Genomic DNA, 14,597 nt, shown 5'->3' on the forward strand with positions numbered 1-14,597 from the left:
CTGACGGAGTTGCACATCCACCACGTGCGTATAAGCTTTTCACCACTCGCGAACCGAGCCGATGGTTGTGTTACTACTACTACTCTTCACCCCGGAATGTATGCGGAGCGAGAAAATGGATACCTCCTCCTCTTGTATCAACGCATCATCATGTGTGTAGGATCAATTAACAGCGTGATATGACGCATAGCAATCTAGCTCATTTGTTGGGGGTGAACCAGACACCGAGAACAGGCTATGAAGAAAAAACATCAAGTAAATGAGGTACATACATACATACATACATAAATATTACCTGTAACATTTGATATCGGGTGCATCGCATGGGATGAGAGAAGGGATTGGTGTGTGTGTGTGTGTGTGCGTGTGTGTGGATGCATGCCGGTTGCCCAGTAGAGTGGATCAAATTCTTTCTTATTTGTGGTAACTTTTTTTATATGCAGGTCAAGAAATGTAAGAAAAGAAAACGAGACGAGAAAGAGGATCGTCGCATTGGTGCATGTTAAATGCATGCTAATATGGAAACAGGATCAAATGAAAAGCGAACCTATCCTTGATCCAACAAAGAAAAATGAGGCAGAGAAACGAAAAACATCAACAATGGGTCTTTTACATAGGTTGAGGAACAACAACAAGAATTCTATCATAGCTAACACTGATCTCGAAACAAGATCATATCACAAGGGATATCACACACACTGTATCCTTTCTTTTCATTCGTACATGTCATGCACATGCAATGTAGGTATGATGTTGGGAGTCAACGGGGGACCCGGATCAATCCACCACGATACTAGGTGTTGTGCATCTACATACTCTTTCATATGCAGCTCAAAGAAGGCGTCAAAAAAACAAGTATGAATGGTGTCGTTGATGCAGCGGACCAGATGAAAGGATGTACAATACAGCCATTTGAACCCCCTTGGATACCTACAGTAGCCTAGAGCATGAAATGAAGATGTCCCGACGTACAACACACACACACACACACACAAGGTAAGAACGAAGAAGGGGGTGGATCGACAACGACCATGACGGATGAGTAAATGAAAAAAGCTGATGACGATGATGGCATATTTTATTCTTGTTGTTTTCGATGCTGCTGCTGCTACCACTGCAAGAATGAAGTGTCTGCCATAAATAGCATCTTGAGCGACAAGGGGACAAGGACTCACACGTAAGTGAGAAGAGGACAAATGGGAAATTTTGCTACAGCCCAACCCATTTGTGGCACTTTTATGGGACCCCCCAAATATCCATGTGCATTAAAGGGAGGGATTATGGGGGGGGGGGAGAGCCCTTCTCCCCCAAAAAAGAAAGAAAAATTACCACATCATCATCATCATCTTCAGCTTTTTGCTGTGGTGGTGGTGCTGTTGCTGCTGCTGCTGCTGCATGTGCTTACCAACTAAGAGCAAAAAAGTAGCAACAAATGGGCTGCTGGTGAATGAGTAGGACAAGGGCATTCTCCCATTGTCTGGGCCTCTTGTTACATGTGCTCTTTTACAGTAGCAGCACCACCTTGTGTACTCAGACAAAAGAGGCACCCATTATTATCAAACACCAATTCATCATCATCATCCCCTGTGTCCTTTATATTGACATTTTATCGTGTCATTTCCTGTGTTACGCCTTTCTCTTTCTTTCTCTTTCCTCTCTTTATTTATCCTTTCCACTTTTTCCTCGTCTTTCATTTCACTCACTCATTCTCCCACTCTCCCCCATTGCAACATTGACACAATGAGTGATACTGTAGCAGCACCAGCAACAGCGCCAACAACCACAGCAACAACAACAACAACAACCACTGAGGCTGCTACACCAACACAAACACCTCCAAAAGAGACATGCAAGAAACGTCCTGTGATTGTATCTTTACCACCAAAGAAGCATCATCCTTCTTCTCATCCAGAGGTAAAAGCAATATGAATGGGATGGTGGGATGATAGTAACTCACATGTCAATTATTGTATAAAGAATCATTCTTGGTCGGAAGGCACAGTACCAGGACCCGAGCCGCCCTGTCATTTTTGTGCCGCTCACCATCATCATCATCATCACCCACGACCACATAACACTGAAATCATTGAGCCTGTATCGACTCTATTTTTGCATCAGGTATAATAACTTATGCAATCCATATCCAGACCGATAGTCATTAATACATAACCCGTGGGTCTTGTGATAGAAACCATCAGCCACGAACAAAATGGAACCCTCCCTTTCGTCCTGTTCTTCATCCATCGAATCGGCTTCTCCTACAATGGACGACGAGGTAATAACGAATCCTATTTAATTATCATCCAATGACACCCCACTCATCGATTCTTCTTAATACATACATAGCCACCCACACAACAACAACAACATGAAGACAGCAGGTAAATCCTTCCCCACTCCCCATACTATTCATTTAATACTCATATTTGTATATCTTTATATAGTGAAGAAGTCACCAAAAAGCAGCTACCACACCATCCCTTTGCGGTATTACAGCATCATGGTACGCTTTACGACGACCCAGCCGTGGTACACGTGATTGACCATAGTCGGCATCATCGTCATCATGCTGCTGCAAGTGGAACCAACCATGTACGTAATCACGGGCATATCAGCAAAATAGAAATCCAGAACGCTTTACTGATTTCTTTTTTTGGTCACTTTTATAGCAACAACAACCATCACAGCATCAGCATCAGCAGCAGTTCCTGAGAATGCCAGGAGGAGGTGACGCCGAAGTACAAGGAGCAATGACTAATGGAGGAGGAGGAGGAGGAGCTTCAATGATCCATGGAGGAGAATGCCCCTGTCGATATCATCACCATTATTGCAATCATCATCCTTCTCCAATTGTGGATGATTCAGTATGGGATAAATTGGCAAACAAGATTGATCAACTTGTGGAATCTCGAGTACACCAGGCAACAATGCAACAACAACAACATCAACATCCTAAACATGAATCACCATGGAAACAAGATGAGGTGCGTCTTGAAGATTTGGAGTTGGCTACGGCACGGCTGGACCGACGCCTCATTGCTCTCGAAAATCAAGTGGCGGCTGCATGGCGTAGTCATCCTCACACAAACAATCACACCTTGCATACTCAGCAAAGTAACAGCTCATCACCTACCACTGCTACTACAACTACTACAAGGAGTACGAGCCATGCTGCTGCTACTGCTACTGCTGAGGATGATGCCACCACAAGATCCCATCAGCTTCAATATGAATGTCAATCCTTGTACGGGCGATTAACCGAGGAACAGCGTAAAACCAAACATCTTGAACAACAACATGTCGAGTTCCATAAACGGCAGACCGAAGACATGTTAAAGATGGAGAAATTACAGCAGCAGGTCAATGCACTTCGGGCCGAATTGCGACAATACAAAGGTGGTCAACAACAACAACAACAAGGCAAACGTGGTGGTGTGCAACAACAACAACAACAACAACAACAAAGACGTCCTGGACCTCCCATGCATCATCCTTCAGCACCCGTTACCATGACAACCCATCATCGATTGCCTACACCAGGTTCATCTCCTTCTTCCACAGGTCGTATGCACAAGAATCAACAACATCAACGACCTCCTCCTCAAAAGCATCATCATCAGCAGCCCCAACAGGATGAAGATGGATCAGTGCGTGAAGAGGATGGTTATCTTGTATTCAATACCAATATCAATGGTGAATTGATTCATTGCAAAGTCAAGATCCCAACGAGTGCAGCTTCATCTCCTACCATTCAACATCATCGTCCTGCTCATCATCATTATTCAAAACCCATGTCTGATTTCCCATTGGCACTTGTATCCCCTCCCATCACTCGGGCAGGTACCCCTACTACCACGATGCGTGTTGACAAGAATGCCATGATGATGATACCACCCCTTTCTAAATCCAAGAAGGGTATGCCTACTGGCACTACTACTACTGGCAGTGGATTGAATCCAAATGCCCCCGAGTGGAAAAATGGTACCTGGAAATAAGGAAACCTCTTGGTCTATCACACACACACATCACATATAACATCATTTTGTACGAGCATTGATCGATATTATACCCCCACCCCCCTTCAACCACCACACCCTTATTCTGATACAACCATATACTCATTCACAAACACACACACATAGTTTAGCTTTCTTTTTCTTTTTGCATCAATCAAACAATACACACACCAACCACATCCCACATTTTGCACTCATGACAACGAGGCAGTGATGATACATGACATATGTACCTAATCGGGTGTTGTAACTTGCAATGAAAAAATGATGCGTGGACGTGCCTATTTTGACAACATCTTTTACGATGACGCGTCTTTATTCATGTAAGCCGAATTGTTGTTATCAATTGAAGATGTTTTTGATATATTGGTCAACACGTGCCGGTCAACATCCTCCCATAATACATAATACAACTCATTCACGACGAGATCCGACTCAGGAAGAAGGATTTTCATGGAAGCTTTAATAGGGGTTGGTCAACGTAATCTCGTAATCGTCAAGCATGTGCAATCGATATGGGAAACTTCTACATATGCTTCGGACGTGCATTGTGCAAAGGTGAATGTTGGATGAAGATGAGCCGGCATTTGATGCGTGGTGGTGGCAGATTATGCACAAAACATGGAGTTCGATGGTGATGATGATAGATGTCAGGTTGCAGCTTCCATGGAATAGTGCGTTGGGTGCACCAATCATTCAGGATGGTAACGTAATGGTCAAGTTGGCAATCCCCTGTGTTGACTATATCCAGTTCTTTCCATTCCATACACCAAACCAATATCCATATCCATATCCATCATAGGGATTCGTTTGTATTAAAGTTAAGTTGTTGCATGTAAATAAAGCTGCTTTCTATATCATGGCTATCAGCTGGTCACGTGGAACGGCTGCTGCAAGCAAAGGACTTTGTTCGAGCCAAATGGAGTATAGACTTTGGTAATAACAACTGCTGAATGGAATGCTGTTACGGTTGGTCGTGGCAGGGAAGCGCGCAAGAGCGTGTGTTGTATCAAGAGACTCGTGTGTTGTAGTAAGAGGTTGTGTATACGCCATGGACTTGCCATTCAGTCCAAGGCTCTCGGATCAAGACATTCGTAGGATTGACATGATGGGTTGAAGCAAGGCATTCGTTGGCAGGTGGTGCTTGTATACTTGAATGGGCTAACAGTTGAAAGGGAAGGAGCTGAGAGCGGGAAAAAAGTGGAAATCAAATAGGTCGGACACTTCTTGTATAAATGCATGAATACTGTACATCAATCCTTGATATTGAGATTGTCCCTTTCGAACCTGAAACTTTCACACAAGATGCTCTTGGGCATGCTGATCAACCTTTTCTAATAAAAAATTCATACTTCATTATAAAAAATTGAAATGGAAGAGTTGCCAGCAGTAATAGAACTCATGTAAGGTACAATGTTTATCCGACAACGACTCCAAAATGTATGTTGCTGTGTACCGCAACGTCTGAGGACTTCAACCATACTCTGTAAATTGCAGGGATAAACCCCTGGGGCTGCTCTATGCATGGAACTATCCTCTTAGAAATGACGGCAATGATGTTGGCGATGGCTCATTGTATCAAGCTTTTCGTGGTGGGTAGTAGGCAAGTTCAAACATACAGTTTTTATTGATGTCTTTGCTTGTAAGGGTGTTTACAGTGATACACAACCATTGGGGGTTTTCAATGTACAAGGATAATTTCTATGAGCGAAATCCACCACTTGTTGTTGGTACTATGGATCAACAACAGGATGCATCGATTAGGCGGAAGTGCATCTAATGTTATGATCATTCATAGGATGTGATTTGAGTATGTATGCAGATCCCCGGATCTATGATGTGCTTCTCGTGTCAAAAACAGCTATAAATACAACCGATTTTTGTACCTGTAGCATGACCGTTACTACTATTCCAAGGGATACCAACTCCAACTTTGAACCCAAGAATGCTTCACCACGCGCATCAAGTCTTCTTCCTCATCGTTTTCTTCTTGTCTTTGTTTCTACCAGGTGTTACGGATGCACAAAGATATGAAAATGGAGTATATCGTGGCGAGACTTGCTGCTGCAACTGTGGCCTAAAACTTTTTGGAGCATGTACGGAAGCCCAAAGCTGGACCTGTGCCAGATACTCGCTACAATCTGGCGATCGTTCTTCCTGTTCTCGTGGACAATGGCAGTGTGAATCAGAGGCATGGATGGGACCGAATTCTTGTCGTTGTTAGAAGCAAGTACCTACCACTGGCATGGATCTCAAACAAAGCCGTGACTCATTTGTATTGATCATTTACGTTATTGCATTTTAAAGGCAAGCTTGATACATATCCAATTGTCTCTAATAAATGATTACGTGAACTATATAAGATACAAAGGCAGTGCATATATACAATTGATATTACTCTATGACACATTGATGATAGGGAATGATAATACTTGTATAACGCATTGGAACTTCATAGTAACACATTTCGAATTGAATCTTGTCCAGCATGCTACCTATATTTCTAACATTTAGCAGCGTTCAATTTGACCGGCATGATGGGTTGAATACTTGATGGTGGGATACTTTGACACTGTGTTAATGGTATACAGCCATGCAGGAAACAAACAATCGCGCAAGGGAGTGGATAGTGGTCACGAACGTGGTGTTTTTACTCGACAGCACTTTGGACGTGGTTCAAGTAGAGATCATCCTACTGCATCGGATGTTACGTTATGTTCTCTAGCTCCTGAGAACGCCGCATCTACTGCATGCAGTGTTTCTTCTTAGATGACTTCAAGTTCCTAAGATAATCAAAGGTCGACCATCATAACTAATGCATCGTAAAGTCTTTCAATAATCAATGGATGTAGTTTGTATGTGCTATGCAAGTGGATGTGCGATGTTTACTGGAATAGTGTGAATGGATTGAGTCATTTATATTCAGCAACAAATGATAACGAAGGAGTGATGATTATCTATGTCGGCATAAATCTGCAACTTGGTATGACCAAATCTGAACAAGCAGTGATATCCATCATCTAAGCAAAATTGTCAGTGTCATTGTTGTTGTATGAATTTACCGTGTCACAAGAAAATGGGTGCGTTTATAGCCACAGTCAGCATCATGTCGAGAATAAATTTGGGGGACGGTAGCTCCACGACTTGTGACAACGCCTCTCTCTCCTCTGCTTTTATCCCATTCATCAAGGTAATGTACTATAAAAAAGTGCTCTTGTTGGCTGTGAGGTATTAACATAGTTCTGAACATGCATTGTCAGGGAGTGAGCGTGTCCAAGTGCTGAGGAATGAGCGTGGTGGGTGGTTGGTGGTTGCCATGGCGATATCGTTGCTATCCCTGCTCTACTTCGTGTCAACAGGTACATTCAGAATCTAATGTTGCAACTGAACTTGTTCCATTGACGTGTTAGCTTGTATAGGGGACAAGTTTGGTTTCAAGGCGTTGGCTGGTTTGGCGTTTTGTTTCGGCTCAACAACACTACACGATGGTTTTTCGGTTTCCAGTAACCACCAACAACGCGTCTTTATGAATATGGCAAAGGTAATTGCAATGAAACAAACAATGAAAAAGGGTGTTTATTGTATATGTGTGCTAATAATGAATCGAATAGGTTTTTGGTCAGGCTATGCAACTTGGGGGCATCATCATCATCTCTTTGGGTTCAAGTCCCACCTGTATATGTGTTTAACCAACACGCTCTTCTCGTGATAGGCTCGTTTTTCCCTTGAGGATTTCTTTTCATGAGGTAGGAAATGATTGGAAGGATTGGGGATCATTCTTTCTTTGGAGAGGATGAATGAGGACAACGATGAGCCTGGACTCTACGTAAGTGATGTTTTTCCTTGCCATGGATCGAACTGGCCTTGCGTGATTCGTGCAGTGCCTTCTCAAGAACAAGGGATCGCCCGACGTTGCTCGTATGGTGGTGATTTGGTTTGTGAATTCCTTCCGATTTGCTTTCTTCCTTAGAGAGGATTGCCTAACGGTATACCAAATCGTCATCATTCCGGTACCAGATGGTCTAACTTGCCTGCTTTCTTATTTGTAGAGACGACGATTACGATGATTACCACATTCACAACAATGACGATTACGATGATCACCCCATCTACAACAATGACAATGATGACGACAACGAGATTCAAAAGGAAGCCTGCAAGATCCCATTCTTTTCAACTTGTGTATTTTTGGAGGTTGGTGTGACGGATGAGATGGGCGACTGGTGACGAGTACGAGTACATGTGATGACGGAGGATGACTACGACGATGGTGGTGGAAATGTAGCAAGATAGCTAGATGAAATAAAGCATTGTTTATTTATTACACGCTTGTTGGAGGTTGCTAGCTTGTGGATTACATACTATTGCTTCGAAGAAGGAATAATAAAGGTGGTCCGGTTATCGGTCATGCAAGAAGTACATGGCTTTTGTGATACAATAAGGAGAAGTGGAAAGTGGGATGAGCTTGAGAAGTGAAAAAGTGAAGAGATCCCTCCATGAGTTTCAGGATGAGTGACTCATTCAATATGTATATGTATCTTTTTACATAGACAAATTGGTTTATGCAGCTCGACTTTCTTCTACATGCAAATGTGATGCATACCTTGACACACCTTCATTATTGGATGCTGTTTACTTACGTACCTTCACAAAAGGCAATCATCATCATCACCCATTTGTGTATATGAACTGTTTCAGACAGTTCAAATCCATCAATGTGGTTTCATCAGTTTTTCCATTCTTCCATGTTTAATGCAGTTTGATAATTTATCAATCAGGGAAAGGTCCGATCATTGCCAAGGAGACCATTTATTCTTAAAAATCTTTGACTGTACCTCAACGTAGCATATTTTGCTAATGTCCAGTGGATCAGAGATATTCTAGATTGCATTTGGTGCAGTGCATTGGTTGAGCTCATATAAATTGTACTGCATCAGATATTTGCCTATTTTCATCTATGAATGGTAAGAATGATGAGCTCATTCATGTTACATTTGTATATGCTGTTGCATTACCATGAGTTGACTATATATGATTGCATATGCCATAGTAATTGTTTGAGTTACCCATTTTCAGTGCAAGAACTGTATGCAACTGATGAGTTACCCTGTATACATTTGCGGCAGCCAGTATTTCGTTGAGGCCAATTATATATATACTGCAAGTGCTGTTGAAGTATTCTGTTTGAGTTCATCCATTCAATGCATATGCCAGGTACTGTCGAGTCAATTTTACTGAAGGCAAGGAATCAGGCAATTTGTTGAGTCAAATTTATTTTCAATGCAAGGCATTAAAAGGCATCATTGAGAGCTCCCATACATTTGCAATAGCATACATGCTAAGTTCAATACATGGATGAATGATATATCAACGAAGAAACCAGTATTTGTATGGAACAAGACCTGAAAACTGGATTTAATTATCACGATAATAATAGCAAGGGAATACAGAATGATTATGATGGGATTATAGATGGTGAACACATACTGTAGTTCATCATCCTACTATGTCAAAGAATTCCCTAGAAAATAATCATATTGTCAGTTCCAACAAAACACTTTCATCCACTATATTTAGCTTGTTTATTTCCAGGAGTCCTCGTAGTTCTTTTCGGCCAACTTACATGATCCTCATCTTGAATACGTAGCATGTTTCTTATTCCCGCAGACCATTCATCTCGGCACACATCGTGATTAATTAGATATTTGCCGTAATGTCTACATCCATTGGTGTCCTCATACACCGTAGCAAAGTCCGGCACTACATGTATGGGCCGAAGTATTTCTTGTATCGGAAAAACCTCGTATCCATCGTTTAAGGAGAGTGGTTGAAGTCCACTGGCATGGCGGTGTTGAATAATAGTGAATGTTCTCATCAAACAAAGCTGAATTTCCTTCCCACTTTCATGCAAAATGACAGTAAAAAAGAGTAACACTTGGCCAATTCGGTTGTAATCCATGGCAACGTAATCGTACCGCTCATGCCCAAAGAAAGATGCGTGCGCACGCACGACCCACTTACGATCACCGCCATCGTCATCTGCCCTTTGTATTGTTAGCTGCTGATACGCATTGACCTATCACGTTCATTAACATTTTTTGATCCATGGATCAGAGTGCGATTGTAACATACCTTGTTGCAATCGTACACCCTTGTATGATTGTTTGCTTGTGTCAGATTAAGGCGCTTTTCAAAATACATTTTCAAGAGATCATCAATGTCGTAGCAGCAGGGCCTTACTCCAGCGAGTACCATGATGTTGACAGGTTTCGAGTAAATCTTCGAACCAAGCGTATAGAGAGGATTCGATAACACAATATTCAATGGTGTATGCGGATCTTTATGGTAGTAGGTATCATCCAGCAAATCACGATGATAGACATAATCGCTCATCTAGCATCATAAACGCGTTATACTTGCAATTTGTTGAGTAAATAGTCATTCTCATACCTGCTTTGTTATATCACAATGTATCCTATTCAGGTGTTTTGCAGGTCTTTTGGAATCCAACCGGTGCTGCCTTTCAGAATGTGTTGTGCTGAAATTCGATATGGCGCCAAATTGCCTGATGTCATCAGCATACTTTAAAAGCGCATGATTCTTCGGGAAGCGCATTTGACTCTGCAACGAAAATGTGAATAGTGATCCTTAGAGAGCATACATACTTTGAACTAGTAGTAAGATCTTTAAAACAACTTACGCTAGAAAATGGTTCCATTATAGCGCTGTGTTTGTAGTACTTTTTAAGCGATTTCTTCATTGCGGAAAGCGAGCTCTCAGAATGCTCTTTTGCGGTTGCTTGATGAAAGAAATCGATGAAGTGTCGAAATGTTAGCGCCATTTGAAGCGGTACAACGTCATGTATCAGGCACATGATAACCTATCTACAGCGCTTAATCGTTTGAGAATCAAATTCCCCGTTCAGCCATACCTTCATGTGGTCACACATTTCGTTGAACGTTGGATTCTTAAAGAAGCTGAGCAGGAAGCCATTATTGAACCGCTTTAGATTCTCGTAGGGAGGCAACATCTTTGCTCTTTGATATAGCTATTAGTAGATCCTCATTGCGTGCTACTCTACATTGACAAGATACCTTGCGTTGATGATGTTCGTCGTTCCAGTGCTTGCTTCGTTGAGTGATGATTCAAGACACTGAAGTAAATGCTTATAAGCACCACCAAGCTGATGTAGGTCATCAACGGTAAGCGATGCATAAATGTCAAAAAGTGGGACCTTCCAAAAGGCATTCTATGTTTTTGTATACGTAAATAAGTATGTGACTAAAGCGATACTATTGTTAGGATGTTACTTGTATGGCATGGAATGAATGCCTCCGCTCTTCGAAGTTTTTCCTTGCAATCGATGTCATACTGGATACTTTTGCATATAGATGCTTCATCATCTCCTCCGTTCGCACAGGAAGGTTCTTACGATAACAATTGAATTCGGTGTATGGGGTCTCACACCGTGGACATGGGAACTTTGTACTTGCACTTTTGATACATGCAAGCATTCTTCTATATGTTCGTGCTGGTAAGCAACGTTTACGTACATGAAAATAGACATTTAATCTACTTACTGTTCAGGCAGGTCAGCAGTGTACGTTGCAAGAGCCGGTACGCATTTATAAACTTTTCCATTTGGCCCCTTCATGGAGTATGATTTGATCCTTTATATAGTAAAAAGGTTATTTGGTTACTGTACAAAATGAAAAAGTGATCCTTACATGTGGTCGTCATCGTACTGAAATGGCTTTAATATAAGAGAGATACAGTAATGGAACACCGAATACTTGGCTTTGATGAACCATGATGGAGGGCTGCCTTTCCAATCTATGCATGGAAGGTACGCTAGCAAACGACTTGGCCGGTTTTTGCTTTTTTCACGGATCTCGGCAGGTATATTCCCTATAATTATCGTTGTAAGTTGTATCGCTATAATCAAAATGAGAAGGTCGAAGTCATTTGGTACATACCAAGCTTCAAATAGATAGGCCAAGCTTTTTCACGCATATTTCCGGTAATGAGTGTTTGGTCCGATGCAAGCATGATGCTTAATATCACGCACTCTGGAAGCAACTCCTAAGATATAGTCATCATTCAACAATTTCATCGGTAGAAGCCCTCTTGTTTCAATGCATAACATACCTGGAGCTTCTCCCACCATATACCGGATTCAAGTCCTTTATAAGTCCTAACTCCATTTTTCATGCACACTTTTGGTTTGATAATCATTTTGTCTTCGAATGCCGGATGCGAGAAAAGATGTTCGCATACATCACGGATGTTCCGATACACCAGTATCAAAGGACCAACAACGTCATGGAATTCAGATACATGCTTTTCTGGAAAATCAGGAACTTGGGAAAGGTCAATACATTCGTGGGTAAAGGGCTATGTAAATCAATATCAAGTTAATAATGATAGTACATAGCAAAGTATAACCATCATACGAACAAGTATTGAACATGGGTCAGCGTCCTGGTGTAACCTGCTCTTGAGCTTTTTTAGCGTGTTCGTTGACAGTGCACTGCCAGCACCTGATTCTTTTCCTTCGTTGAAGGCGGTTTCAACTAGCTCTGCAACCCTGAATCATGTACACAACCCAATAAACAAGTGTAGTATACATGATGGGAAAATTTGTTCTCACCTTTCATACTCTGCACCGGATAGATTCAAATCAAAGGCCACTGAAGCTGCTTTTTGTTCCAACGGTGATAACGTGCCCCTTGGTGATTGTATGTGGCCTTTGCTTCTTTTATCCTGGTAGGTCGATAGCCGCTGGCGTTTGTGTCGTGAGTCTACGTGGCTTTGAGTATCTCCTTGTAATGGTAACCTCATGTAATATGCGTTGATCACTACCTTTGTTCATGGAAAACGGCTGAATGTTGTCGATAGGAGGATGTTTGGCTGAAGAAAGAAATGTAGAGGAAAAGAAAGGATCAATCCGTGCCAAATACTTATGTCAAATATCATCTCGGGTAACACCCGTTGATCTTTCCCTTTCTTCCCACAACATTCACATACATTGAAAGAATGTCAAGTAAACGACAAAAAGGTGAAATTAATAAAAGAGGGGACTGAATTACTTGCTCATTTGTCGTGTTGAGCCAGCTTTGAATGTCACAAAGACGAACAAACGAAGCCCACAAGATACACGAACCTCCGCCAAACGCTTGGCTCTCGCAGACAAGAACAATCAACCCTGTGAAAACGACGATACCGAAAACGCTCCTCCTTTACTAGCAACACCACCACCTTCGCAAGGACGCACATCCACACCAGAGGAAGGCACCAGCAGCACCAGTGATGCCAGCGAAGTAGAAAACGGGAGGTAATTACATTGGGGATATGGATTTGCTATACGCAAGTTCATCCTTTCGCATTCGTCGCGCTAACTATAATTATACAGTTCTCATGACGAGGCTGAGCATCAACACCACCACCACCACCAACAACAACAGCCTTTGCAACAACTACAGGTCAAACACATCGATGACAGCCGATTTTATTTTTGCGTTGCAGAGAAAGAAAGTGATACCAACAAGCTGAAAGAGGGTGTCCGACAATTCATATACCTTGAAAACGCGTTCCCAACGAACGAAGAGTGTGAATTGGAATGTGTAAAACTATGCAGGAAGATCAAAGGGTGGGATGATGATGACAAACGACGCGTTATTGTTTCCAAAGAAACTTCAAAGATCGTAAGTGTTGTCAAAGATTGAAAACAGCAGCTGTTTCTTATTGATTACATTAGTTTATGAATACGGTCTCCAGCACTCGCAGCTCTTTACAAACAAGTATGAAAAGGGCGTTGCTAGCATTTGAGTTCGATCCCGAAAATCTACCACCACCATGCAAGATGCGTTCAAAAAAACAATATCGTTACCTAGTTGATGGAGCTAGGTTTGCAAGAGCAGGGCATCGAGCAGATGGTGGTTTGCTACAGAATGAGGTGCTTGGTAGGCTTATACATATCGTCTTCCACAATACAAAGGCGGGCCCATGTAGGTTAAAAGCAAAGAACGACGTTGTATCAAGGAATACAATCACTTTGACTTATTGTTTGGTACGTGCCATTTACCTTTTATATGGATGTTGTATCTTTAAAACTGGATAATAATAGACTTTGTATGCTATGGTATCAGCGTATCCCTTCAAAGTGCCAGATCCCAGGATGAACGATACTTTCAGACGGCAAGATGGTTATTGGCTATGGCTGTACAAGCGTACCATGCAAGGAAAAGGAAATGGTGATGAATGTATTGATTGGCAAGCTGTCCATCAAGTTCAAAGTAGCATCATCGACAATTTATCTGATCAAGGCAATGATGGCGCTCCAGAATCAAAGTTACTATATCAAGCAGCAATCAAAGATGGAGAATACGTGTCATCAGACGAGAATGAATAAAAAACCCACCATATAGTCTCATTCGATGTACGAGATTTTATAAGGATGAACCAATGTTTTTCAATAAAAATAGGTAACTCAGCAATGCCTAGCAACGCCTTGCAATGTATACAGGTAGCTCATCAGTGCCTTGCAATGCCTTGCATTGAAAATAGGTAACTCAGCAATGC

At 41.9% G+C, this 14,597-nt stretch overlaps 2 protein-coding genes across 2 annotated transcripts; both read left to right on the plus strand.

Annotated features, from left to right (window-relative positions):
- Positions 1-1,740: 1,740 nt before the first annotated feature.
- O0I10_009754 (uncharacterized protein) lies at positions 1,741-3,995 on the plus strand (the record flags this gene model as incomplete). Its single annotated transcript, XM_058489740.1, has 6 exons — positions 1,741-1,914; positions 1,978-2,118; positions 2,189-2,275; positions 2,347-2,381; positions 2,445-2,592; positions 2,670-3,995. The coding sequence occupies 6 exons, from the start codon at positions 1,741-1,743 to the stop codon at positions 3,993-3,995; spliced, it is 1,911 nt and encodes a 636-aa protein (XP_058339486.1).
- Positions 3,996-13,052: 9,057 nt separating this feature from the next.
- On the plus strand, positions 13,053-14,427 carry O0I10_009755 (uncharacterized protein; the record flags this gene model as incomplete). Its single annotated transcript, XM_058489741.1, has 5 exons — positions 13,053-13,074; positions 13,131-13,350; positions 13,429-13,720; positions 13,774-14,085; positions 14,143-14,427. 5 exons carry the CDS (start codon positions 13,053-13,055, stop codon positions 14,425-14,427), a joined length of 1,131 nt encoding a protein of 376 aa, XP_058339487.1.
- Positions 14,428-14,597: the final 170 nt, after the last annotated feature.

The sequence above is a fragment of the Lichtheimia ornata genome (genome assembly GCF_029851405.1).
Source record: "Lichtheimia ornata isolate CBS 291.66 chromosome Unknown scaffold00059, whole genome shotgun sequence".
NCBI classification, from domain to species: Eukaryota; Fungi; Mucoromycota; class Mucoromycetes; order Mucorales; family Lichtheimiaceae; genus Lichtheimia; species Lichtheimia ornata.